The sequence below is a fragment of the Phyllostomus hastatus genome, unplaced genomic scaffold, assembly GCF_019186645.2.
Source record: "Phyllostomus hastatus isolate PE091 unplaced genomic scaffold, TTU_PhHast_1.1 phas_scaffold_387, whole genome shotgun sequence".
Taxonomy (NCBI): Eukaryota; Metazoa; Chordata; class Mammalia; order Chiroptera; family Phyllostomidae; genus Phyllostomus; species Phyllostomus hastatus.
The window spans coordinates 2,493,819-2,520,330 of record NW_025334027.1 but is presented as its reverse complement, the minus strand read 5'-3'; the positions used below and the strand labels follow the sequence as shown (position 1 = coordinate 2,520,330).

Genomic DNA, 26,512 nt, shown 5'->3' with positions numbered 1-26,512 from the left:
ATAGCAGTGAAAGGCTGCACAACAATGCAGTGTAGTTAGTGCCACCAAACCGTGTACCTACAGATGGTTAAAACGGCAAATTTTATGTTATGTATATTTTACCACAATTAAAATATATATACTCGTATACCTGGATGGCCTGAATTAAAAAAAAAAACAATTTGGACCAAAAAGTCTTTTTCTGATGGCCTGGCCCCCCTGAAGTAAGTCTTTGGCACAAGCCTGCTGACGGACTCTGAGTTGGCCTTTGCTGCCTATTGCCTGAGGTAAGCCAAATTGTCGGGAACTCCCCCTGTCCTTTGAGGCAGGAAGTTTAAATTATCAGGTCAATTAGGAAAGATACAACTGAAAAATACAAGTTTCATTCACGCTTCAAGGAGGCGTTTCCTGGCCGGGTGCCACTTTTATTATTTTTGGCGGAGGTCGCTGAAAGCCCCACAGACCCGGTGAAGGTACAATGTGATCTTTGATTTGTGTTTCAAAGATCAAAGAAAGTGAATTTGGTTGTAAATGCAGATAACATTTCAGAGATCCTTTCATGAAAGGAGTCACTAGACCAGGGCAGAAAGGGAGCTGGTGTGTTACATGTGCATTCGCCTTGGGAAAGATCATTTTCCAGTAAATTCGGCTGTCCGTGGCCCCAGTACCTCCTGGCCTGCATCCAAGTCCTTGGCCTACGGTCCTTGAGCTGGGGTCTGGCACCTCCCCCCACCTCTTGCCTAGGCGCCGTGAGGGCGGGAGGAGGCACCGGGCCGTTCATGCGAGGAGCCCCCAACCTCATCCTCCAAAGGCTTTTCCAGCATCTCTGGGTGCTGACCAGCACTCCACTCCTGGGCAGCAGGCTTGGCCTTTGCAACCTATTCTCATTGTCCTCTCTGGGTCCAGCCTTGGCTGGGGTAGAGGTAAACCCACCAACGATAAGAAACCCACAGGCCCTGCCTGTCAGAACGCAGGGGTAAGGTCCTTGGGGAAAGCGCTGCCTGGCCCTCTCGCTCTGCGCTGGAAATGTGTACGTAGAACCAGGTCCTTTGAACACGGAATACTGGGTGGTGAGAGAAACTTTACAAAAGACAGCCGCGGTCCCTCTATGCTCAAACCCTATTGCCCGCAGCCCCCAGCTGCAGTGGCATTAGCCCCCGCACTTCTGCGGAGCCGCTTGGCGTCATGGCCCCTCCCACTAGCTACTCAGAGCTCAACCACAGCTTATTCCCCAGCAGTTCTCCTGCGTAGCTCCGCCTACTCCCTCCGCTCCGCGCCTGCGCACGAGACCCATTGCGCTCTCGTGGCACTTGGCGCAGCGCGGGGCTGAGACTGATCCCATCACCCCTCGCGCAGCGCTGCCGCGCTGGCAGGACTAGGGAGCGTCTGCGCGGCCGCGGCCCCTTGACGCACGGCGCAGGCGCGGCCCGGTTAGGAGTGCTGCGTGCGGCGGGCCGAGAGCCAGTGCGGGGAGGCCGTGCGCAAGCAGGGGGTGTGGCTGCACAACGCTGTGGAGCTTTGAGCTCCTCGCTGCTCGGAGTTGGATTTCGTATCTTCGGCTCGAGGGTCAGTGGGGCGGGGAGAACCCGGGCGTCCGGCGGTGGGATCCCTCCCTCCGTCCCTTCCCACATACCCTTCTGCAGAGACGTGCTCGGAGCCGTTGGACTGGGTCCCCGCTGCCTTGGCTACTGGGCCTCAGTTTATCAGTCCACGCCGGGGGCTGAGGGGGCGTCTGGAATCATTTTCGGTTGGTTCCTGCCGTCTCCGTCTTTAGAAGTAGCGCCCTTCACTCTCCTCACGGCGGTCGATCTTGTTCTCCACTTTCTAGGTGACTCTTGGACTCTCGCCCTCGGAGGGAAACGCGTCTGCAAGGTCTCTGGCTGCAGATTCTTGGGCCCTCTTCGTGGGTGCCTGGCGTAGCTGTAGGTGGGTCGCCTTATTGCGGTGGAGCTTATGAGCTCAAATCCCCGCGGTTTCCTGCATGGAGGTTGCGGGAGGGGTGGTGCAGTGGTCTGCCCTAAAGTAGAAGCATTTGCTGTGAAGCAAGTTATTCTATTCCTGGGACCTCGGAGCAGAGAATCTTCCAGTGTTGCAGGGTGCTGGCTTTGACTTTGCGGAGGCAAGTGCGCGTGAGCCGCGTTACCTGCTCCTTGATAGAATTCTTCAGTGTCAGGCAGGGTGGGGAGAGCAATGAGAGAGATCAATAGACTGATAGGCGTGGAAGAGCCAAGGTTCTCTCACCAGTCAGGCCCAGGCTTAGGAAGGTTCAGGCACGTGCAGGGCTGGCTGTTTGGCACAGAGTTTTCATCCTGAGTTTTCAGAGTACACACAGGAGTGCTGATGAGCGGGAAGGTGACAAGCTAGGGTTCTGAGTAGGGGTGTGAGGTCCAGACTGGGAGAGAGGGAGGGCAGAGACCTGGGTAGTGTGTTGGCTCCTGGGCATGGGACATGTATGGTCTCTCTGGGCAGCCTGGCACCTAACTTCAGATTGGTGATAGGAGCTGCAATGTGGTTATTGCTTTTCAGAGCTTGGACTCAGTATACTGCATTCCTGTGATTCTCCTTGGGCCACTGCTGCTGGAAGGCCCTAGCATATTTTTTGCTTGTATTAGGATGGAAAGGGCTTTTCACATGGATGGCCACCCCCAAGGTAGAGGTTGTGTCTGAGAGGTTCCATAATGCTCGGGTGGCAACGGTAGGGGTTGGTGGCCCTGGCAGTGTTGAGTGCTGCAGGCCATCCTAGGAGGTTCTGGACAGAAAGACAGAGAGCTGTGCTTTCCTGGAGGAACTCACTCTCATTAGGGGTAGATGAACACATAGCAAACTGCACATGAAGGTGTGGGCAGGCCGTGGTGCCCCTAGGTCTGAACTGATGGTGCCCTGGGGACTGAGTGGAGGCATTGTCAGAAAAACTGTACAAGTTGGGGTGAAGCAGAGAGTTCTGTGGAGGCCGCGAGTGGACCTCCAATTTTCAGAGACTGGGGAGGTGGCTGCTGTTAGGCCAGGCAGTGTGAGAGCCTGTGGGGGGTGCCGCTTGCACTGGAAGAGAACTGTGCCTGCTCTTGGCTACAGCCTCCTTTCCCACTTCAGGGCTCTTTGGGCTACTCAGGACAGATGATCATCGCTGTCCATGCCCTTTGCAGGAGGAAGGTAACCATTGGGTTTAAACTTGGGGTATCAGATACTGGGCTTTTGACAGGGAAGGAGGTGCAGGGAGGTGGTGTTTGGGTTGGGGTGGCATTGCCTGTAGGCTGTACACTAAGTGGTGAGGTGAGTCTGGAAGACCTGGGCTTCTGTCACACACATAGGTGACATCTACCATGCTCCTGATGCAGTGATGTAAAAGAATCTTATGTCTGTCTGTGTCATAAGTTAGTGTTAATGTTTGGGGCAGCTAGAAAACTCCTCCTAAGCAGACTGCATAGTGCATAATTGGTGTGGTGAAGTTGATGGTTAAGTGTTTGGTCTCTAGAGCCAGGTTCAGCTGCCTCTGCCACTTACTAGTTGTTGTGTGGCTGCAGATAAGTGACTTCACTCACCACTCTGCCTTGGGGACCATTATTATGGTACCGACCTTATGAGAGGGTCAGTGTTTGGTGTGGATACAGCACTCAGTAAAAGGTTGCTATTGTCATTCTCCTGAAATTCCCAGATAGCCTGGCTGCTCAAGGGAGTCCAGGGGGTTCTGATCTGGCCCCCTTTCCTTCTCCTGGTACTGACAGCATTTGCCCGCCTTCTTGGACCTCCCAGGCCCTCCTTCTATTCAGAGCTCCTTGTGGATTACCTAGGGTTTGCCTGCTTATTGCCTCCTCTTGCAGCCTCATGGTGATGGTTGGGCCTAGTCTCCGCTCTTCCCCACCTTGTTTTTGGACAGATTGCCCTGGATGGTGACCTGCGTCTGACAGTCCCATCAGCTCTTCTCAGCTGTCCTGAGGCCGCAGCTGTCAGTTCCCCTGGCCCTCAGCACTTGCCTGGACCACCTGGGGTTTGCCATGCCCCTCTCCAGCGCATCTCTGTCCTCTTATATCCTAAGTGTCGCTTCTGACCACCCTCCCCTCCCACGCCATCTCTTCCTCCCTTCTCCCTTTCTTTGTAGTAGTTGGTGCAGCAGCCTTCCTCCATTCCCAGCATGCTTCGTGGCTGGTGCTGGCAGCAAGGTCCTCAAAATCCCATCCAAGCTGCAGCCAATTATGCCAATGCACACCCTTGGCAGGAGATTGACTGGGCCTCTCCTGGGGTTGCATATTTCCCCCTAGTGGATCCCTGGATTGAGCATCCCTGTTGTGGGGACCCTGTGTGTGTGCACATAACCATGGAGCAGAAGAGCACAGTGGATGGTGAGGCCACAGAAAGGGGTCCCCCTGCCATGCCTGGCCCATGACCCCTTAGGGTGGACTTCCCCTGGGTGCCAGGCTCAGACCCAGGCACCTTTGATGGCTCCCCCTTGCTGCTGGACCGCTTTTTGGCTCAGCTGGTGATTACATGTCTTTCCGCTTTGAGCACTACCAGGACAACCTCAGGCGTATCTGCAAAGTCCTCGGGTGCCTGACAGGCCGAGCTTGGGCATGGGCAGCCCCCTACCTTGATGGGGATATACCCCTGCTTGATGATTATGAGCGCTTTTGCCAGGATTTCGAGGAGGTTATTCAGGACCCGAACAGTTTTTCTGAGTACCATGCTGCAGTGCCCTGCCCCTTGCCCCCACCTTGAGCCAGCCTCCAGTGACCCCACAGCTGCCTGTGGTGAGGCAGTACCTAGCTAGGTTCTCAGACACTCTGGCACTCAACATGGGTGCTACCCCCAGGCCTGTCCCAGCCACTCTGGCCATACCTGCTGTTCCTAGTTCCAACTCTGCATTCAGAAATGCTCTGCCTGAGCAGCAGCTGGCCAAGGAAAGCAGCCCTGGGCCTGCTGAGCCTCCTGCCTTGTCCAGTTCTGCATGCAGCACCAAACCTGGTCTGGTGGGGCCAGCCTCCTCCCAGCCAAGGGAGGGGGCACCCAAATCTGTCCTTGTACTTCCAGAATCTGCTAACTCCCCCGCCCAGAAACTAGATCCAGCTCTCCCAGGGAGTCCAGAGCCCCAGCAGAGAGAGGAGGAGGTTTCTGAGGCAGAGGAAGACCAGGAGGCATCTTTAGATGACTCACAGGGGGTAGTGGACACCCCAGAGATGCCAGGAGAGCCACCATTTTCTCCTGCTCTCCATCCTGCAGCCCTGGTTTCTAAACAGGGTCCAGGCAGGTGCAGCAGTGGCCCTCGTGATGAAGTGGCCCACATAGCCAAGGAGCTCCACAGCCCCCCATCAAGACAAAGTGGCATTGCCAGGTGACTTTAGACATAGTGCTGCCGTGTGCTGCGCTGTCCACTTGCCCCATTGCTGGGTAGGAGGTGCACCTGTTTGGTCTCTACCTTGTCTGAGTACAAACGACCCCCTCGCCCACCACAGGAGAACATTGGCCTCTGCCCTGTACTCAGTCTGTGATTTCCCTGGTGGCCCAGAGGCTGCTTTGTGCTAGGCTCTCTATAGCATCCCCGCAGCTGCCCTGGGAGGACCATCTCACCCGGGTTTGTTCCTACTAGTTGGGCAGAGTTCTGTAGATCGGTCCCCATCAGATATTTGCACTATCTTTGTAAACCCTACCCACCCAAGCACACACAAACTACCCCCCTCCCCCAAATCCTGGCTGCAACTGCACTGTCTGTCATGCCAGCCCTGGATCTGGTCCCTGGATGGTCTTTGCTTTGTTCCTTTCCCCCACAATCTGCTTTCCGTGGGCTGCCCTCTGGGCTGGAATTGAAGGAAGGTTGCATGGAGGAAGCGGCCACTCTCATTGTGGAGTGTGAGTCGGATGGTCTTGGTGGAGAAAGATGCTTTTCTGTGGGTTTGTCAGTAGCCCTGGTCAGCTGGGAAGGCTCAGTACAGGAAGAGGAGATTCAGGCCACCTTTTAGTCTCAACTGCATTCCAGGCATTTTTTCCCTCTGTATGTTAACATTCTAGTCACCTGGTTTTCTTGGATTTTTCATCTCAGTGCCTTTACGCCTGCTGCCCTCCCACTTTTCAACAGCCCCTGCCCTCTTGCCCACTCTTGCACATTGCTAATTCAGCACCTAAACCCTCACACTACATGACTTGTACCTCAGGGTAGACTGTGAGCCTCTAGGGCATGGGCTCCATCTTAGCTTGTGTCCTGGTACACAACCGGTGCTCATTAAATGTGTGTTGAATCCATGGCTGAGCCTGCGGTGTGGTGACTGCTGACAAGCAGAGCCTGTTCCACTGGCAGCAACACTGGGCCCATTACAGGGAGGCTAGGCCCCAGCCACGAGCATGCCAGGTCAGTGTTGCATGCGTGGTTGGGAACTTGGAGGATGGAAGGGTCTGGTTGAGGAGTTGGGCTGACTGGGTGGGAATAGGAGGCTTGACAGGTGGAGTGTGGCCTTGAGACCCAACTTCTGAGAGGGGAGGTGAAACGAGGAACAGGGAGCTGTGAGGCCCCCGGGAGCCAGATGACTGGAATGAAGAAAGACCTGTTCAGTACAAGGATGGGTTTTCTAATAGTGAGAGCTGAGCTGGGGAGCTTCCTCCAGCCAGACTGAATGGGAATGGCAAGCCCCTTTCAGTTTTATGGTTGTGCAAACAAAACGCGAGGACACCTTCCTGGAAAGTAGGAGGAAGAAATAAGTGGAAACAGGAGCTGCAACTAACACTAGTTATGCTAGGAAAAAGTGTAATAAGCAAACATACGGTAAAAACTTTAAAGTACATTGTTGGGATTATTTTATTTAGTTACTATCACTTAGAAAAGCGCTGGATTCAGAGGGTTTTATGTGTGAGTTATTTTAAGGCACAGATACCTTGCAAGTAAACCAGTTGCAAATCCTGGAAATAGGTAGGAGGCTGATATAACCCTAAAAGCAAAACAAGCAAGCTGACAAAAGCAATCACATGTGATCTGATTCTGCTTAGGTGTGGAGAGTCCCTGAACGTCCCAGCCAGCCCCAGCCACAGTGCTCCTGTGAGGGGCGGCACTGCTGCCCCTCTGCGCTGTTGCCCAGGCGCAGGTCCGACTGCTCCCGCTGACCCCCGTCAGCTGCGGCCTGGCTGCCTGCACGTCTGGTGTGGTTGGTGATAGTCAGAAGGTCCCTCCTTTGAGCTGGCCAAACTGCTCTGGCAGTAGGACCTAGCGCGGCTTTCTGGGACCCATGGCCCAGCTGACACCCCTGTTATGTGGCTGGCTCTTCACAGACTGCCTTTTCTGTCTCCATTCAGTGGACCCTCAGCTCAGGGTTGTCATTTTCCCTTCCAACCCCCTGTCTCATTGGGGCCTCTCCTCCCTCAGGCCCCAGACAACTCCTGTGGGCTTGGATTATAGTCTGACATACCTCTCCTGAGGGCCTGCCAGGGCAGGCCCAGGGGGACTTCGGGAGAGGCCTGATGACCTCTTTTTTAATTTGGGGAATGGGTCTTAGGGTGGTTGCTCTGCCCTCATGAAAGGAAAGGAGGAGAGGGCAGGGCCTCAGTGGTGTTGGCAAAGTCACCCATTCCTGGGTGGCATTAGGTGAGGATGGGAGGGCTCTGGACTGGCCTGCCACGCAGGGAATGGGTATGATGTTGCAGAATGACAGCTTCCTCTGCCTTCAGGCAGATGCAGTGACCTAGCTACTTCCCCACTCTGGGCGAGCAGGCACATGGAGGGCCAGGAGAGGAGGCCCTGCCGTGCTTGGTGGGAGGAGGGCCCTTCGGGCACTCAGCACTCCTGGCTCTCCACACAGGCTGGCGACCTTAAGGAGAGTGCTGGCTGAGGTGCGAGGGCCTGCCTTCTAGATCATGTGTGTCTTTCACGTCCCTTGGAAATACCCACAGCTCTTATTTATTAAGGATGGGACACTGCGGGCACTATGGGAGGGCTTTTTAAAGTACCTGTGTCCAAAGAAAATTCTAGCACCGCAACTATTAAGGAAAAGGTCCTATAAGATACTGAACATTTTATAAAGCTTCAACAAAGAAGGTGCTTGGAAATTGACGCAGACAGATGAACAAAGGAGAATAGAGAACTGGAATAAAGCCAACTAAGGAATTTAGTTCACACTAGAGGTGTTTCAAATTAATGGGGGTAAAGTGGATTGTTCAGTAAAAGGAGTCGAACAACTGGGCAGCCATCTGGGAAGTAATACAACTGGACACCTTCCTCCCTGTTTATACCAGCCTGTACTCCAGACAAATTAAAAATTTCAACATTCAAAAAATAATTAAAGTAGTGGGGGTGATTTTTTTCCAGTCTGTGATTCCAGGACTGACTGTAAAAATTTAGGTACCAGGATTGCTGAGCATGGAGAAACATACTTTTTCATGCTGTTGGTTGGAGTATTGAATGCTGCTTTTGGCGCACGTGACATTTCTGGGCACATAGACGCTGACCACTTGCCTGCATGCAGGTGGTCATTGCTCGCTCCTCAGTAGGTGTGGGGCTTCAGAGAGTGGACTTGAGCTTGGTTACACCTTGCCTGTGCCAGCTGGAAGCTGACAGTCCTCCGTGTGTCACCTGATCTGTCAGAGCCGTTAGAATAGTTTATCCTCATAGGGCATGGGGGCTGGGGGAGGGGTTCAGTGAGATAAGGCCCGCACAGTGGCCTGAGCCTCAGGGACTGCCAAGTGAGCCTCACTGCAGCAAAGCTGGCGACAGCCCAAAGGCCCAGCAGCGCAGAGTGAGGTCAGTGGAGCTGTTATCCATTATATCAGTCAGGATATGCCAGGCTGTGCTGCAGTAACAAACTTCTAGCATTGCAGCCACCCACCCTCATGTCACAGATCAACTCTTCCCTTTCTAGTCCCGTATGGACCCATGACAACAGGAGCCCCAGTGGATTGTTTTTCCATGACCACAGAGGGGAAACACCATAGTGGACCATAAGTAACAAGTGTCTCCCCTTCTGTTACTGTTACCATGGAGACAAGTACACCTGAGTTTGGATGGATGAGAGTGGCTGATCCTCCCATGGGTTGGGACGGGGCATTCAGCCTTGAGAAGAGCTGGTGTCCACTCAGCACGACTCTCGGGAGTGCAGCCATCCAGGCAGTGGGTGGCGGGCAGCTTCAGTGTCTGGAGAGAAGCCTGTGTGCCTTTGCTAGGGCCACATGGCTCAAACAACAAATACATTTTTCCCCAATTCTGGAGGCTAACAGTCTGATACAAAGGTATCTACAGGGGTGATTCCTCCCCCTAGCTTGTGATGGCTGTCTTCTCTCCCTTCACATGCTTGTCCCTCTGTGCCTGTCTGTCCTGATCTCCTGTTATGATGACACCAGTCATTACTAGGGCCCACCCATTTGACCTAATTTAACTTAAATTACCTCTTTAAAGGCCCCGTCTCCACATATAGTCACATTTTGAGGTGCTGGGGATTAGAATTCTAAATTGGGGGGTGGGGAGGGGACACAATTTCGGCCATCATACTGCCCAACATGGATTTTTTTTTTTTTTTTTTTGCATTTCTGGGCAGTGCTGTCATGAGAACCCTTCTGAGAGTCACGGAAGGCCATGTGCAGAACCCCTCTAGGCCCCTGGAGCAGGAAGTGCCCAGTTCTGTGTGCCCCACTCCTCTTAAGAAACATTTCCCCACCTGAGGGTCAAAGACGTGACTCCATACTCCCAAATCTCAATGCTTTGTCTTTTATGTTGACTGGAGTCTGTGGTGGCATGGTGTGCAGAGGGTTCTGCTGTAGGCATCAGAGAGCCTGAGAAGGGAGCCAGCGTGTATGAGCGATGGCACCAGGAACAGGTTTGGCCTGCATGGCACCCAGCACTGTAGGCTGACAGTCACCTGCCCTGTGGGAAAGGTGAAACGGGGTCCTTGATGGGTTAGGATAGAATAGGCCCTGCTGTGGAGGACACAAGCCCCCAAACTTGGCAGCTTCGTGCATCTATCCGTTCCCCACTCCTGTTACATGCTCAGCATAGGTGAGGGCCTGCAAGTCAGGAGATCAGGTGTGTTGATTGGGCACCTGGTGAGTGTGCTGTCCCCTGGGGCACCACGGAGTCCCTGTGTTCCTCCCCTGAAAATCAGGACACAGATGGGAGCCTTGGGCTGGTGGCAACCATCCGGGTGACCCAGTGCCAGTGCAGTTGTGTCCCTGGGCGCCTGCCCCACCTGCCCCAGGCGCACACTTGATGATGCCTACTTCAGCCTCCTGGTCCCTGTCAGCGCCCCCACCCCCACTCCCAGCAAGTTGTTAAACTCCTAGATTCACTTTCACCACCTGTAACTAGAACTTCTACCTCCCATGTGCCTGGGAAGCAGCAGGCCCCTCGGGCCTGTAATCACTGTCCCTGACCCCTCTCTCCCTCACACTTCAACCGAGCACTGGTGGCAGCCATCAGTGAGAGTATACATATTGTGGGTATGTGCCTCTAGACATGTGTGTGTACACACCTTCGGCCCACTGTGAATGTGCATGCATCTGCAGGCATGTTATTCGCATGTCTGGTAGACAAATCGCTGGGGGACTCCTCCATCTGAGATGGCCTCTGCCACGGGGGCAACTGCATGGATCCCTGTCAGAAAGTACATCACCACCGCCATGTCTAGGGACCCCTCTCCAAGTGGGATTGGTTCCTAGAAGCTGCCTGGGCGCCAGCCTGCAGGGGTTGGCCCCCATTCCATGTCCTAGGTGAGTGTTGTCTGGGCGTCGCCATCAGCACTGGGCAGATGGCCACTGTGCACCAGGCCTCATGGCAGAAGTGGGCCCAGAGTCCGGCACTGGCACACGGGATGGCCACCCTTGTAAAACAACATGCTTTTCCATGTGTTCGCCAGGGACAAAAAGGCTGGTGGCCCATCGTTGGCAGGGGTCCCAGCCCTGCCCGTAAGTGCTTTGGGGCAGGCTGGCAGAAAACGCCTCAGTCGGGCTTCCTTCCTGCCACCTCTCAAGGCTCCTTGGACCTGCTCCTGGGGGTAACGGATGTCCTCAGCTACAGCTCAAAACGCCTGTTCATGGAGAGGCCCTGCCCACCCATCCTGCCTGCCCCTGCAGCCCAGCGGCCCCTCACCCTGGCATTTCCTTCCTTTCAGCCCAGAGGACAAGTCTGTGACTCTCGACCTCAGCACCCATGGCTGTGGGAGGCCCTTGCTGACTGCGGGCAGACTGGGCATTCACCCCTCATACCTCCAGCCTTACTGTGAGACATCACCATGCCTTCACCTCCTGAAGGCTCTGCCAGCCCAGCCTGGCCCTGCCAGGGCATTGTCTGTGGCATGGCAGGGGAGAAGAATAGGCCGAGGTGGGCTGGTGGGCTCACTCTGCCTGGGCACTGACCACACCATGCAGGCCTTGACTCCAGCAGGGGGTCCTGGTCCTGGTCGACTCGGCTATAACCTGGCCTCCATTTCCCTCTCCCCCAAACACAGATCTGGAAAGGGCTGCTTTTAGACATGGTGGGTGAGTGTCCAGGCGCTGGAGGCAACGCATAACTCACTGCAGGCCAGCAGGCTCCTTAGGCTTTCATAGGAATCACTGGCAGCCAGCCCCAAGGGGCCTGGGACACTGCCCCCAGGGAGGAGAGGGCCTGCATGCTCCTGCCTGAGGCAATCTATTTTGCTGGAGGGGGTGGCTGAGATTTGCGAGAGCAGAAGGTCTGTATGTTATGGAACAAGTGACTCAATTTTTGTGGATAAAAGGGAGGTTTCAGGCCAGAAACAGGTGGGTGGCTGTCCTAACCCCAGGGCCTTCAGGAGTGTGACACTCGGCTCCACCACCGAAACCTGTCTCCAGCCGTACCCTGACTTCTGCTTTGGGGACTCACCGGCCCATAGGGAGATGCCTTACCTGCAGGGGTGCCCAGGCTGTACACGAGGCTCAGAGGGGGCTCCTGGCAGCAGGGCTCGGGGGTTTTCCCTGTGCACCCAGGGAACAGGGCCTTGCCCAACCTTAGGCCCAGATCCATCAGTCAAGGCCAAGGCCACTGCCTGCTGCTCCTGGGACACAGATGTGCAGAAAGCAGGCAGGCCTGGGATGCGCCCGAGGTCCTTTAGGGAAAGGGCTGTTGGGGGTGTGCCTATCACCCCCCCACACACACACATACCCACATAGTTGTATCAGTGACCTGGGGAGTTGGAAATGGCTGTGGTTGGGGTGTGCACTTGCTGCCGTAGGGGAGGCGGGTGCAGGGACAGTGCTGGACTCCCTCCCACCTTCCCACTGGGCTCTGAGGCCTAAGGTGTGCAGGGCTGGGCTGCTTGTGGCACCAGCGTCTCTTGCTCCCTCCTTCTCTCCTTCTCTCCCTCCCTATCTCCCTTCCTCCCTCCCTCCCTCCCTCTGGGGCAGGGTTGGCTAGGCTGCATCCCGGAACCCTCCCCAGGATCTGCATCTTTGAAGCCATGGATACTGACAGAGGATTCAATGAATCCAAGGTCGCCAGCCGGGCGTTGACAGATGCCCGGCCATGATACTATTTCTGATTTAATAACCGAATGGGAGGCTGGCCCTTGGTAATAATTAGGGCTAATTACTGAGGAGGTGTTGACAGACGGGCTGAGAGGAAACAAACTACCTTTATCCCAGGGCTTAGAGTCAGATTACCGGCCCGTGCTATCTGCCCCTCAGAAAGTAGACGCTTCAATCACTCACCAAGGCTTCAAAGGGGCAAGGGCCCTGACAATGCATGGGGTTTGGAAAGGAGCTATGAAGTGCGCCTTTGACTTCGACTCACCAACGGAGCCCCATTCCAGAAATGGTTTCTTTGTGAAGTTTGAGTTACCCTGGGCAAACCTGCCTCCAAGCTCAGGCTGGCTGGGGCCCTGGCTGGCCCGCCCACCTGCCCAGGTCCTTCTGTGTGGTGTTTCTTTGGTCTGGGAGTGTGACCAGTTCTTTATGTGGCCATGAGCTGCAGGTAAGGGGATCGGATCTCATCCCAGCAGGCTGTTCCTTCCCTTGCCTCATCTGGACACAGCTGTTCTGTAGACTTCAGGGGCAAGCCTGGCCTCCCTGCAGGGGTCCTGATTTATGGCAGGACCACCCCTTGGGGGCCCAGACATCACTCATGGGGGTGTCCCACCCCCATCTTGGGCAGTGAGCCAACATTGTAGACAGGACACTGACCCCCGGGGTCTCACTGACTGAGAGGTGTAGGGTTCTAAATCACTGATGGGTTGTGCGTAGCTGATGGCTCCCCTGGATCTCTGTGCACATCAGAGACAGTGGGGGTGCTGTGATCAGACCTCCATTTCCTGATGTGAAGCAGCAGCCCTGGGAAGTCTCCCAGGGTCTTGGCCTGGCCCTCAGGCCTGTGGTACAACTTTGAGAGGCCAGCTGGGAGAATGAGGTCGCCAGCTGAGGCCATCATGGCTGAGTACAAGGGCCCATTCTGGAATTCTGGGCTTTGCTATGGTCTGTCCTGACGGGGAAGGTGGGAGAGCAGTGAGGCCTCACTCAGGCACAGCCTGTATGGAGGATGTCTTAGCCTCCATTGGTGGCCCAGGAGGTGCAGAGGGAGTGGGCCTCCATTCCTGCCAGGCTAGAGGACCAGCCACTCCAGAATTTTCCTGCTAGAATGGTTATGCTACTTCGAAAAAGGAATGAGCAGGTCGAGCTGGTGGAGGGCACTATTGTTCCATCGGTGTCCTTCCTTTCCCTGGCTTGCTGCTCTGCTTCTAGACCTAATGATGACATGGCCAAGGTCACCCACTAACTTGCTTAACTGAATACTGATTGCCTTGTGTTGGAGACACTACGGATGGATTTAAATCTATTTAAATTAGGGCAAAGATAGGATGGTAAGTTATTTTAAATGGGAGAAGCACTTAAAAATTGGCATTCAATCTGTTGAATGTCACCTTGAGTAGAATTAGAAATTGGCCCTAAATCTGAAAGACTCGAAGCAGGAAACTGGGTTTTCATGATACATTAGTGGTAAACTAAATGCCATTACCCATAGCATGAGAGAAAATAGCACAAAGACATTGTACAATGTATTTTAACTGAAAAAAGTGCCCCCCTGAAAATGGCCAAGAGAGCGGTGTGGTACCTTGTCCACAGAGCATTCCTGAGCCCTGTTCCCATTTATAAACATCTTCCATTAGTAAGTATGGTATAGTCATCACGAAACAGCAGAGATACATTGTTATTGACTCAAGTCCATACTTTATTCAGATTTTTTGATTTTTTCCTAATGTCCTCTTTCTGCCCCAGGGTTCCGCCCAGAATACCACATGGGATTTAGCCGTCATGTCTCCTTAGTCTGCTCCAGACTCTCACAGCGTCTTAAACTCCTTGTTTTTACACCCTTTACAGTTTTGAGGGGTACTAGTCAGGCCTTTTGTAGACTTTCCCTGAGCCGAGATTCGTTGTGAGTTTTTATCATGATTGGACTTGGGTTGTGGGCTCCTGGGAGCCAGAACTCAAAGACCAGTGCCATCTCATCACGTCATATCACTGGCATGTGCTGTCAGCCTGACATCCCCATGGATGCTGGCCTTGGTGCCCCAGCCAAGGTGGTGGTTGTGAGGTTCCTCCGCTGTGAAGCTGCTGGCATCGCCCCTCCCCACAGCGCCCTCTTGGGGAGGAAGTCACTTTACATAGCCATTCATCGGAGTGGATGTTCTGCCCTGCCTCCTTGAGGGTGGAGCATCCACATGCGTTATTTGGAATTCGGTGTGGGAGATTCATCCACTTTCCTGCCTTTCCATTCGTATGAACTCATGAATATCTATTATTACTCTGTTATGATTATTGTGAAATGTACTTACAGTGAGTCTTAACACCTGCCCACACCAGCATTGCCAGTGTGGATACAGAAACTGTTCCATTACCTTGGACCTCTCCCCTGGCTGCCCCTGGGCAGTCAGCCCCTGTCCCACCCATTGACCCTGGCCCCTGACCCCTGACAATGGCCATCTGTGCTCTCTGCCTCGGTTTGCCTTTTCCAGAATGCCATATAACTCGGCTCACATAGTATGTAGCCTTTTACTCACTATAATTCTCGGGATAGTCACCGTGTTGTTGCATTTGTCGATAGTTTGTTCCTTTTTATTGCTCAAGATGTTCCGTTCACCCGTGGATATCATTTGGGTTATTTCCCCTTTGGGGCACTGTGAAGACAGTAGAACTGCTGTAAGCATTCGTGTGCGGGTGTTTGCTTGTAAGTTTTCACTTTTCTAGAAAAAATACATAGGAGTAGGACTGTTAGGCAATATGATACATGTATATTTTATTTTATAAGAAACTGCCCAACTGTTTTCCGGAATGCTCGTACCATTTTGCATTTGCACCAACAAAGTGTGAGAATTCTAGTTGCTCCACATTCCAGTCAGCACTTGATTTTGTCAGGTTTTTTTGTTTGTTTGTTTGTTTTAGCCATTCTAATAGTCCATGGTCTTCAGTTCCATTAGTCTAGGTTGTTGAGTTTGTGTGTGTTGGGTTGTCTATAGTATTTCCTTAACATCCTTTTAGTGTTGGTGGCATCTGCAGTGATGACCCTTCTTTTATTATTACAGTTTGCTTCTTCTCTCTCTCTTTTGGTTGTCAGTCTAGCTAGATTTATCAATTTTATTGATCTTTTTAAAGATCCAATCTCTGGTTTTGTTGATTTTCTCTATTATATTACCGTTTCCTGTTTCTTTTTTAAAAAAAGATTTTATTTATTTATTTTTAGAGAGAGGGGAAGGGAAGGAGGAAGAAAGGGAGAGAAACATCATTGATCAGTTGCCTTTCACACATGCCCCAACCTTGGGTGGTCAGCAACTCAGGCACGTGTCCTGACTGGGAATCGAACCAACGACCTTTGGGTTTGTGAGACAATGCCCAACCAACTGAGCCACACCAGCCAGGGCACTGTTCTCCATTTCACTTCTCTAACCTTATTTTCCTCCTTCGACTTGCTCTAGGCTTATTTTGCTTCTTTTCTACTTTCTTAAGGTGGAATTTAGGTCATTGTTTTAAGACCCTTCTTCTTTTCTAACGTAAGCATTTACTGCTATTAATTTTTCTCTAAATCTTACAAGTTTTGGTATTTTATTTTTTATTCAGGTCAAAATATTTTCTAATTTCTCTTGGGACTTCATCTTTGACTCATTTAAAATAACCCCTTGATTATTTAAAATTGTGTTGCTTATTTTCCAAATATTTGGAGATTTTTCCAGTTATCGTTCTGTTACCGATTGATTTCTAGGTTAATTCTGTAAGCCAGAGGATGTACTTTATGCTTTTTTGGTTCTTCTTCATTTTTAAAGGTCTGTTTTGGGACCCAGGGTGTGGCCTGTCTTGCTGAGTGTTGCACGTGCATTGAGAAGAATGTTTTTCTGTTGGGTGGAGTGTTTTCGTAATGGCACCTAGGTCAGGTAGGTAGGGAGTATTAGTCAGGGCTCCAGTGTGGTTTTCTGGCCACTTCTCAATCGATTACTAAGGAGTAGTTTAAGTCTCCAGCTGTAATTATGTATTTGTTTATTTCTGCTTTCAGTTCCATAAGTTTTTCCTTCATGTGTTTTGAAGTTTTGTTGTTAGATGAATACATGTTTAGGACTTTCATGTCTTCCTGATGAATTAATGCCTTATATTTTTATATATCCTTCTTATCCCTGATAATAGTCCTTATTCTGAGGTCTACTTTGTCTGACATTAATATACTCACTCCCATTTTCTTTTATCTATGTTTTTAAGTTAAAATGGGTTTCCTCTAGGTATAGTTGCATTTTTTTTCCAACACCTCAAAAGTGTTGGGTCTTACAATTAACATCTTGAGAGCATGTACATTTATTTATTTTTTAAAAGATGTTATTGTTTATTTATTTTTAGAGAGAGGGGAAGGGAGGGAGAGAAACTCAATTTGTGGTTGCCTCTTGCACCCCCACCAATGGGGACCTGGCCCGCAACCCAGGCATGTGCCCTGACTGGGAATCAAACTGGCTACCCTTTGGTTTGCAGGCCGGCACTCTGTCCAATGAGCCACACTAGCCAGGGCTGCATTTATTGTAATCATTGATATGGTTCTGTTGGTTTACCATTTTGTTTTCTCTGCTCCCTCTGATTTTTTGTTCTTCTACCCCCTCTTTTCTGCCTTTTCTTGGATTATTTTGATATTTTCAAATAGTTTAAATTTTTCTGTTGGCTTTGTGGCTAAACCTTTTGCTGTTATCTAATATGTTTTTAATGTTTGCTCTAGGGATTACAGTGTATGTACATACTTCACCTTTGACAGCCTTCTTAGGGTTAATTTTTGTTTTTCATTTGAAGTAAAATATAGAAGGCTTACAACCCTATGAGTCCCCTTACTCTTCTGCCTTCACATTGTAGCTGTTATATTGAAAACCCCACCAATATTATAACTTGAACAATACACACGTTCACTTGAGTGGTGAAAACTTGTGTTTTATGTTTGCCCAGATACTTACCATTTATCTTGCTCTGCTTTCTTGAAGTTCCACATTTCCTTCTGATTTCTTTAGAGCTATAGAAGCTTCTTTGGTATTTCTTTTGTAGCACATCTGCCAGCAAGAACTTCTCTTAGTTTTTCTTCATCTAAGAATGTCTTTATTTTACCTTTCCCCCAAAGGATCATTTGCTGGATATAGGGTTCTCTTCTTTCAGTACTTTAAAGGTATTCTACCATCTTCTGACTTCCACAGTTTCTGATGAAAAATCCATGGCCATTCAAATTATTATTTTTTTATGTATAATGTGTCATTATTGCCAAGATTTTTAAAAAGTATTTTTAGACATTTAATTATGTCTTTGAGCATGGCTTTATCCTGTTTATGAGTCATTTAAGTTCTTGAATCTCTAAATTTGTTTTTTCCCAAATTTCTGGTTTCAGGCGTTATTCAAGTAATTTTACACTTCACTCCCTTTCTCAGACTCCAGTAGCATGAATGTTAGACCGTTTGCTATTATTCCACAAGTCCCTTGCTCTATATCATTTATTTTCATTTATATAATTTATAAATGATGCTCTAATAATTTATTTTCATCTTTTTTCTTTGGATCTTAATTGGATAATTTTGTTGATCAGTCTCCATGCTCATTGACTCTTTCCTTTGTCACCGCCCATTCCATTCTTTTTTGGTTTGTTTGTTTGTTTCAGATATTGTATTATTAAGTTCCAGAACTTCCTCTTAAAAAAATAATTCTTATATCTCTGCTGAGAACTTTCCTTCCGTTCAGTTCAAGGGTATTTACCTTTGCTTCATGGAGCGTAATCATAAAAGCTATTCTAAAATCCTTATCTGATATTTCCAGCATCTGAATCATCTTTCTTTAAATTATATTTTATTGTTTATGCTATTACAGTTGTCCCAATTTTTCCTCCTTTGCCCCCCTCCACCCAGCCCCCACCCCACTGCCTCAGGCAATCCCCACACCCTTGTCCTGAATCATCTTGAGGTTGGCATCTATAAGTTGTTTTTTCCCTGGAGAACTGGTGCCATTTTCTGGTTCTTGGAACGCTGAATAATTCTGTATTGTATCCTAAACATATCCTGGATTGAGTATTATGTTGGCTCCTTTGGAGAATGTTGTGTTTTGTGTTAGCAGGTGGTCAACCCAGTTAGCTTTGCATCACAAGTTCTGTCTCGCCCTCTGTAGGCTATGGTTTTAATCTCATTTCAATTTTCAAAGCTTTTGAGATGCTGCTTGGGTCTGCCCCACACATCAGCCTCTTGGGGGTCAGTCTGAGACTTGGATGGTGATTGAATTAAATCTCCGTCCACTTCTTAAAGCGGGTGCTGCTTTGGGCCTGTGCCAGGCATATGCAGCTCAGGAATGAGGCTGGGACTTTAAGACTTCATTCGCAGAATTAAGGACTTTTCCTTTATCTCTCTCTTCTCTGCACACCCGCGCCCACGCACTTCATCCTGCAGGGTCCCCTTCCCTTGGTTACTCTGGCTGGAGAGATGGGAGTTTCCCACAGAGCCACTTCTCCCACACAGGTCCCCAACTGGGGCCCACCCCTGGGACAGCACCAAGAGGGGAGAGAAAAAGGAACCATCAGGGATTTCCTCCCACATACTTTAGACTTTTCTCTGTACAGAAATTAGGGGTTTCTGTCTAAGTTTCAGACACTGCTACCTCGTGGCTGTGCAGCTAAAAACAGGAAGGAATTCTCCCAGTGCAGGTCACTTCTGTCAGTTTTTGCTTGCCTCCAACATCTGTCTGTCATTGTTCACACTTCAGAGTGTTCAGGTAATTGCTTTCTTGTATTTTGTCCAGGGTTTTTAGTTGTAGTCAGCCAGAGAGTGAGGCTGCAGTGAGCTTACTTCATCCCGACCAGAGCCAGAAGCCTCTCAATGTAGTTTAGTATGCATTTCTTCCTGAGTGTGGGTAAGTGTCTCTTCATATGTGTAAGGACCATTTTCGTGCCTTTATTTGTGAATTGTCCATTTTTCTATTTGGCTTTTAATTTTTCTATTTTTTTGTGAATTGCTCGTTTTTCTATTTGGCTTTAGTCTTTCTTAATTTTGAAGAGTTCTATATATTTTTACAGATATTAGACTTTTATCTCTTTTTTAAGATTTATTTATTTATTTTTAGATAGAGGGGAAGGGAGGGAGAGAGGGAGAGAAATATCAGTGTATGGTTGTCTCTTGCATACCCCCCAATCAGGGACCTGGCCCACAAACCAGGAATATGCCCTGATTGGGACTTGAACCAGCGACCCTTTGATTCACAGGCTGGCATTCAACCACTGAGCTACACCAACTAGGGCAACTTTTATCTCTTTGGACATGCAAAAGTTAAAAAATTTGTTGTTAAATATTTATCTTCTTAGTTGGTATTTTAAATGGGATTTTCTTTTAACAGGCTATTGTTTGTATGTGGAAGCTTGAGCTCTTATTTTAAAAAAATAAGTTACTTTTTAATTTATTTATTTTTCAGCTTATATTCAATGTTATTTTGTATAAGTTTCAGGTGTACAGCACAGTGGTTAGACAATCATATACCTTACAAAGTAGCCCCCTGATACTTCATGTACCCACCTGGTCCCATGCATAGTTATTACAACATTATTCACTGTGTCCCCTGTGCTGTACTTGGCATCCCCTCGACTCTTTGGTAACTGCCAATCTGTACTCCTTAATCCTTTTACCTTTTCCACCCAGTCCTCAAACCCCCTCCCCTCTGGCTGCCATCAATCTTTTCTCTGTATTGGTGAGGGTTTCAGGTTTGTTCGTTTGTTTATTCTGTTCCTTGGATTCTACATATAAGTGAAATCATATGGCATTTGTTTTTCTCAGAATTATTTCACTGAGAAATAATACCTTCTAACTTCCTATAATACCTTCTAACTTCCTATAATACCTTCCTATAATACTCAGAATTATTTCACTGAGAAATAATACCTTCTAACTTCCTATAATACCTTCTAACTTCCTCTATGCTATTGTAAATGGTAAGATTTCATTCTTTTTATGGCCAAGGAATGTTCCGTTTTATATATATACCACAGCTTTTTAATTTCCTCATCTATTGATGGGCACTTGGGTAGCTTCCATGTCTTGGCTATTATAAATAACACAAACACCTCAGTAAATATATATGTTTTCATATTAACATTTTGGGTTTCTTCGGATAAATTCCCAGAGGTGGAATCGCTGGGTCCTATAAGGCAGTTCCATTTTTAATTTTTATTTATTCATTTTTATTTTATTTTATTTTTATCCTCACTGGAGGACATGCTTACTGATTATAGAGAGAGGGGAAGAGAGGGGGAGAGAGAGGGAGAGAGCCATCGATGTTAGAGGGAAACATCAATCAGTTTCCTCTCATGTGCGCTCCACAAGGGACTGAACCCGCAGCCCAGGCATGTGCCCTGACTGGGGACTGAGCCCATGGCCTTTCAGTTTACTAGACAATGCTCCAACCAACTGAACCACACCGGCCAGGCCCCCTTTTTTAATTTTTTGAGGAGACTCCATACTCTTTTCCACAGTGGCTGCACCAGTCTGCATTCCCACCGTCAATGCACTAGGGTTCCCTTTTCTCCACATCCTCACCAACACTTGTTGTTTGTTGATTTACTGATAATAGCCATTCTGACAGGTGAGAGTCAGTAGCTCATTGTGGTTTTAATTTGCATCTCTCTGATGGCTAGTGACGTTGAGCATCTTTTCATATGTCTATTGGCCATCTGTATGCCTTCTTTGGAGAAGTGCCTATTTATTTAGGTCCTCTGTCCATTTTTTAATTGGATTGTTTGGGGGTTTTTTTGTGTTGAGGTGTTTGAGTTCTTTATAAATGTTTGAGCCCTGGTTGGTGTGGTTCAGTGGATTGAGCTCTGGCCTGCAAACTGAAGGGTCACTGGTTCGATTGCTAGTTGGGGCACATGCCTGGATTGCAGTCCAGGTCTCCAGTTGGGGGTGTGTGTGAGAGGCAACCAATGGATGTATTTCTCACACAGCGATGTTTCTTTCCCTCTCCCCCTCCCCTTCCCGTCTCTCTAAAAGTAAATAAATAAAACCTTTAAAAAATAAAAAAATAAATGTTTGATATTAACCTCTTATTGGATGTATCATGGTGAATATCTTCTTTCATTCATTTTAGTAGGTTGTTTTTTTGTTTTGTTGATGGTTTCCTTTGCTGTCCAAAAGCTTTAGTTTGATATAGTCCCATTTGTTTATTTTTCTTCTGTTCCCTTGCCTAAGGAGATATATCAGAAAAAATTCTGCTCAGAGAAATGTTAGAGATTTCCTTGACTATGTTTTCCTCTAGTATTTTAATGGCTTTGAGCCTTACATTTAAGTCTTTAATCCATTTTGAGTTTATTCTTGTATGTGGTATAAGAAGGTGGCCTAGTTTCATTATTTTCCATGTATCTGTCCAATTTTCCCAACACCATTTATTGAATAGACTGTCTTTTACCCCATTGTATGTTTTTGCCTCCTTTGTCATATATTAATTGATCCTATAGGTGTGGGTTTATTTCTGGCTTCTCTATTTGATTCCATTGATCTATATGTTTGTTCTTATGTCAGTACCATGCTGATTTGAGTACTATGCCTTGTAATATGGTTTGATGCCAGGTAACATGATACCTCCAACTTTGTTCTTTCTGAACTCTTTTTGTTTTATTTCCTGCTACTAGATGAAATTTTTTTTAGTGTTTGAATCTGACTTATCATTGGTTCTTGTGTATACCATCATGTCATCTGGAAAATAGTATAAATTCTTCTTTCCAATTCATATACTTCTGATTAACTTTTCTTGGTTAATTGCATTGGCTTACACCTCAAGTACAGTGTTGAAGACATTGGATATTCTCATATTAGTTGAAATGCCTCCAATATTTCTTCATAAAGTAATGTGTTTTAGAACTAAGGAGGGTTTGTGTGTATGTAGATTTTTAAAACCCAAGGATATATTTCTTGATTTTAGAGAGAAAGGAACACGGGCTTGGGGAGAAAGAGAGAGAAAGAGAAAGGAGAAAGAGAAATAAACATCAATGTGAGAGAAACATTGATGGGTTTCCTCCCCTATGCTCCCCAACTGGGGATCAAACCTGCAACTTTTTGGTGCACAGAGAGTGCACTGACCAACCGAGTGAGCCCCCCCACCGCCCCGGACAGGGCTGGGCGTGCATGTCATCATTTTTATGAAACCTGTCAGTTTCTGTTTGTTCACCCAGGTGAAAAATGGGTATGGAATGTTGTCAAAGGCTTTTTGGCATCATTAGAGATGATTGATTATATGCATTTTCTCTATAGATCTATTAATACAGTGTATGACATGAATGGATTTCCTAATTGAACCAGCCTTGCATTCCTGGGATAAATTTCACACAGTCATTTTCTTAATTTGATGTTGTATTTTGTTTGCTAATATTTTATTTATTTTTGTGTGATACTCGTGATATTGGTCCCTACTTTTCTTCTGATCAAACATTTAATTATACCTCATGAATCCTGCATGTACTGTTTTTCATTGCCCTTTTTTTTATTGATCTTAGGGAAGGTGGGAGAGAGAGAGATCAAAAGAGAGAGAGAACCCAGTTTGTTGTTCTACCTATTTGTGCATCAGTGGTTGACTCCTGCATGTACCCTGATGGGGGTTTGAACCCACAAGCTTGGTGTATCAGGACAACAATAACCAGCTGAGCTTGCTGTCCAGGACTCGTTTTTAAAATTTGTGGCTTAAGTATTTTCCCCTTTCCCCTAAAATTCACTTAATAAATGGTTTAAAATGTTGAGTTGCAAGATTCTTTTGGTTTTTATCTTGTTAATTTCTGGTTTAATTGCACTATGGTCATAGGATGTTGTTTATTAGATTTCTTACTTATGGAACTTACTAATGTTTTCTGTGTTGCACCCAACATACAGTCATCTTTTACAGATGTCCATGCGCAGTTGAGAAGAAGGTGCAGTCTCTTTCATCAGAGTGTGAAGTTCCTTCTAGATCCATAATGTCTTTCCTGTTGAGTCTTCTTTCTCCTTCTGTACTATGGTCTACTGGATCTGACTAGTACAGTGCTAAGAGCCACTAGTGAGTTTTTCTGACTCCTTGTATCTCCTATGGTTTTTGTAAAGATGGTATCTCTATTATTAAGATATTCTTATTTGCTTTATAAAGATGGTATTTCTGTTACATAGATATTCATAACTATTATATATTCATTGTGAATTTCAGCTTTTAGTATTAGAAAGTGTATGGTTTTGTCAAATTGAATGCTTTTTGGCTAAAATTCACCTGCATCGATATCAGTATTTCAATCTCTGCTTTCTTATTGTTTCTGTTTGCCTGATATAATTTTTGTCTATCTTCTAAGTTAGCCTTTTTGAATCACTTTAAATTTTTGTTTCTTATTGACTTCTATAAAATTTGGAGTACCAGCCCTTTAGCAGATACATTTTTATGAATATTTTCTCCCAGTCTGTAGCCTCATTCTTGTTGTTGTTATTTTTTAGACTGGTTTTTACTGCTTTAATGTCTCTTGATGAGAATTAGGATTCTGCGCTTTATCCATGTGAGACTGGAGTTTATTCATTTTCAGCTTTGTGGAGTATTCTATTGTATGAATGTACCAAAGCTACCCATTCTGTAGTTGATGGCCATTCGGGTGTTTCTGTTTTGTTTTTGTTTTTTTTAAATTATTATGCACACAATTGCTATGAACATTCTTCTACAAATCTCTTTTTGTACCTGTGTGAGAATCGCTTTAGGGTGTTTATCTAGGAGTGGGATGGCTGAGTCATGAGCTGTGCAAAGTGTCCCAGGTCGTTTTCCAAACTGATAGTGTCGGTTTGTGCTGCCTCCAGCATTTGCTTTACCTCTCTGCCTGTGTACTTGCATGTAGATAGAGATAAAGGAAACTTTTTACTGAAACACCTGCAACAGATTGCAGACATCATGATATCTATCTCAAAAATCCTGTAGCCTAGGAATAAGGACATTCTTCTACGTAAAATACCATTATTCTTCCCGAGAAAATTAACAATACTTCCATGTTGTCTGCAGCCCATATTCAGATTTCCTCAGCTGTCCCAAGTGGTTCCTCTGGAGGTGCCCCCTTTCTGATCCAGGATCTAATCAAGGCTTCCGCACTGCATTTGGTTGTGATGCCTCTTCAGTCTCTTAATTCAGAAGAGTTGCCCTGCTTTTTGCTATTGTTTTCTTGACCATGACCTTTTGATACATGCAAGCTCGTTGTCTAGCCCCGTAATCTGGATGTGTCAGCCTGTTTCCTGCACAGCGTTGGCACAGAGGGAGGTTGAGGATGGCGCCGAGTCTTCTTGCATCACCTCGGGCGATAAGTGATGTCAGTTTGTTTACTATTGGCAGAGCAGGTTTTGATCAGATGGCAAAGGTGGTGACAGCCAGATGTCTCCATTGTAAAGGAATCTTTTCCTTTTACAATCAGTAAGTTATCAGTAGAGTGATACCTTGGCACCATGCAGATCACCTGTTTCCCAGCAACCTTTTCACCCAGTTGGGCCCTTTTTCAAATCCGATGGGTAATTTCTTTACATTCTCTTGCTCTCTACTTACAGTTTCAGTTCCCTCTTTTTCTTTAAAACCATTGAGCAGCCCTGGCTGGTGTAGTTTAGTGGATTGAGCTTGGGCTGAGAACCAAAGTGGCGCAGGTTCGATTCCCAGCCAGGGTACATGCCTGGGTTGCAGGCCATAACTCCCAGCAACCGCACATTGATGTTTCTCTCTCTTTATCTCCCTCCCTTCCCTCTCTAAAAAAAAATAAATAAATAAAATCTTAAAAAAAAAACATTGAGCATTCTTATTTTAAATATACCTGAATGCTTTGCTCTGGGGCGCTAGTTCCGCTTCCTGTAGTTTCTGATGGCTCTCACTCATGGTACCGTATTTCCTTGTTTGTGTTGAAGAGTTTTGACTATGAGCCTGATTTTGTAGGGCTGTGTCTGTGAATGCATTGAGGCCTGGGTTGCAGGTGAGCTCCTTCTGAGAGACTTCCCAGGCTGAAGTTTTAGGGACCGCCCAAGGTGGTATGAATTAGGGCTGAAACCTGTTTTGGCACCCTTGGGTGCAGCTTTAGCTCCAGTTCAGCCTAACACTGAGCATGTGGCCCTGTGAGGTCTCATCTTTCTGCAGATGCTCCTTTGAGGTTACCGACCTTGAGAGGGCCCTACATTTTGTCTTTCATGGGCCCAAGGGGGTGAAAAGGTTGCTGGGAAACAGGTGATCTGCACGGGTCACTCTCCCGTGCAGGAACTCCCGGTCACTGGTACAACAAATGTCTCCAGGGCAGGAGCCAGCCTCAGGCTCCACCAACCTTACTATGTTTGACTTTTTCCTTTCGTGTTTATCCTCTGGAGGTTCCAGACTTCTTGAAAATCAACCTAATGATGTAGTGAAGGTTTTGTGTTTTTTAATTTTATCATCATTTTCATTTGTTTTGGGAAGGGAGAGGGCCAGTCAGGACATGCATTCTGCTGGGAAGTGGTGCCTCCCCCGTCTGGGCTGGCCGTGGGATGCTCAGGGGCCTTGGGGCCTGCTGGAGGTGGCTCATGTGGGGCCGGACTTCTGGGCTGAGGGTCTAAGGCATTTCCAGAATCCGTGCTGCCTGTCCTTGCTGCCACACACACACAGTGAGGCAGGACCCAGCGAGCTGGGGCAGTGCCCAGTGTTGCTGGGTGGTGCCCCCCTGCACTTGGCTCACTTCTGCTACTCTTTCTCGATTTCTAGGCTTCTTCACGGAACCAGGGTCCTGTTGCAACAAAAGGAAAGGGGTGTGTGACTCAGTGCAGGGCAGATGCCCAGGGCAGCCCTTCAACCTGTTGGTGGATCAGGCTGAGGCACACAGAGGTGTGAAGGCCTAGTAGCTCCAGAATGTCAGGTCGCGTGCTGTGGTCTCTGGGCATCTGCCTCTTGAATCCATCTGCTCGAATCCATGGTTCCATCTGCTGATGCAGCCCCTGTGGGTTGTGGCCAGTTTCTACGCACACCTGGTTGTTTAGGTACACATTCCTGCCTCTGCCACGAGGGGTGTCCTTGGACCCCTGTGGCCAGTAGGCCTGCCCAAGGTGTGTGACCTTAGTGGGAGGGTGAGTACACCTGTCCACTGCCCCCCACACCTGGGGGAAGG

The 26,512-nt window shown here is 48.0% G+C and overlaps 2 protein-coding genes across 3 annotated transcripts in view; both read left to right on the top strand.

The window, feature by feature from the left end:
* The first annotated feature begins 1,404 nt into the window (after positions 1-1,404).
* The window catches only part of GNB1L (G protein subunit beta 1 like), a 59,589-nt gene continuing 34,481 nt past the window's right edge, over positions 1,405-26,512 (top strand). The window contains exons 1-2 of one of the 2 annotated variants that reach the window (XM_045819919.1): positions 1,405-1,545; positions 1,808-1,905. The gene's annotated coding sequence lies outside the window, so the exon portion shown is untranslated. The remainder of the gene's footprint in view (positions 1,546-1,807; positions 1,906-26,512) is intronic. The other variant, XM_045819920.1, reaches the window with a different exon arrangement.
* RTL10 (retrotransposon Gag like 10) lies at positions 4,038-6,307 on the top strand. The gene is given in 3 exon segments (XM_045819918.1): positions 4,038-4,448; positions 4,451-4,678; positions 4,681-6,307. Coding segments are annotated over 3 exon segments (1,194 nt in total). The 5' UTR covers positions 4,038-4,108; the 3' UTR covers positions 5,307-6,307.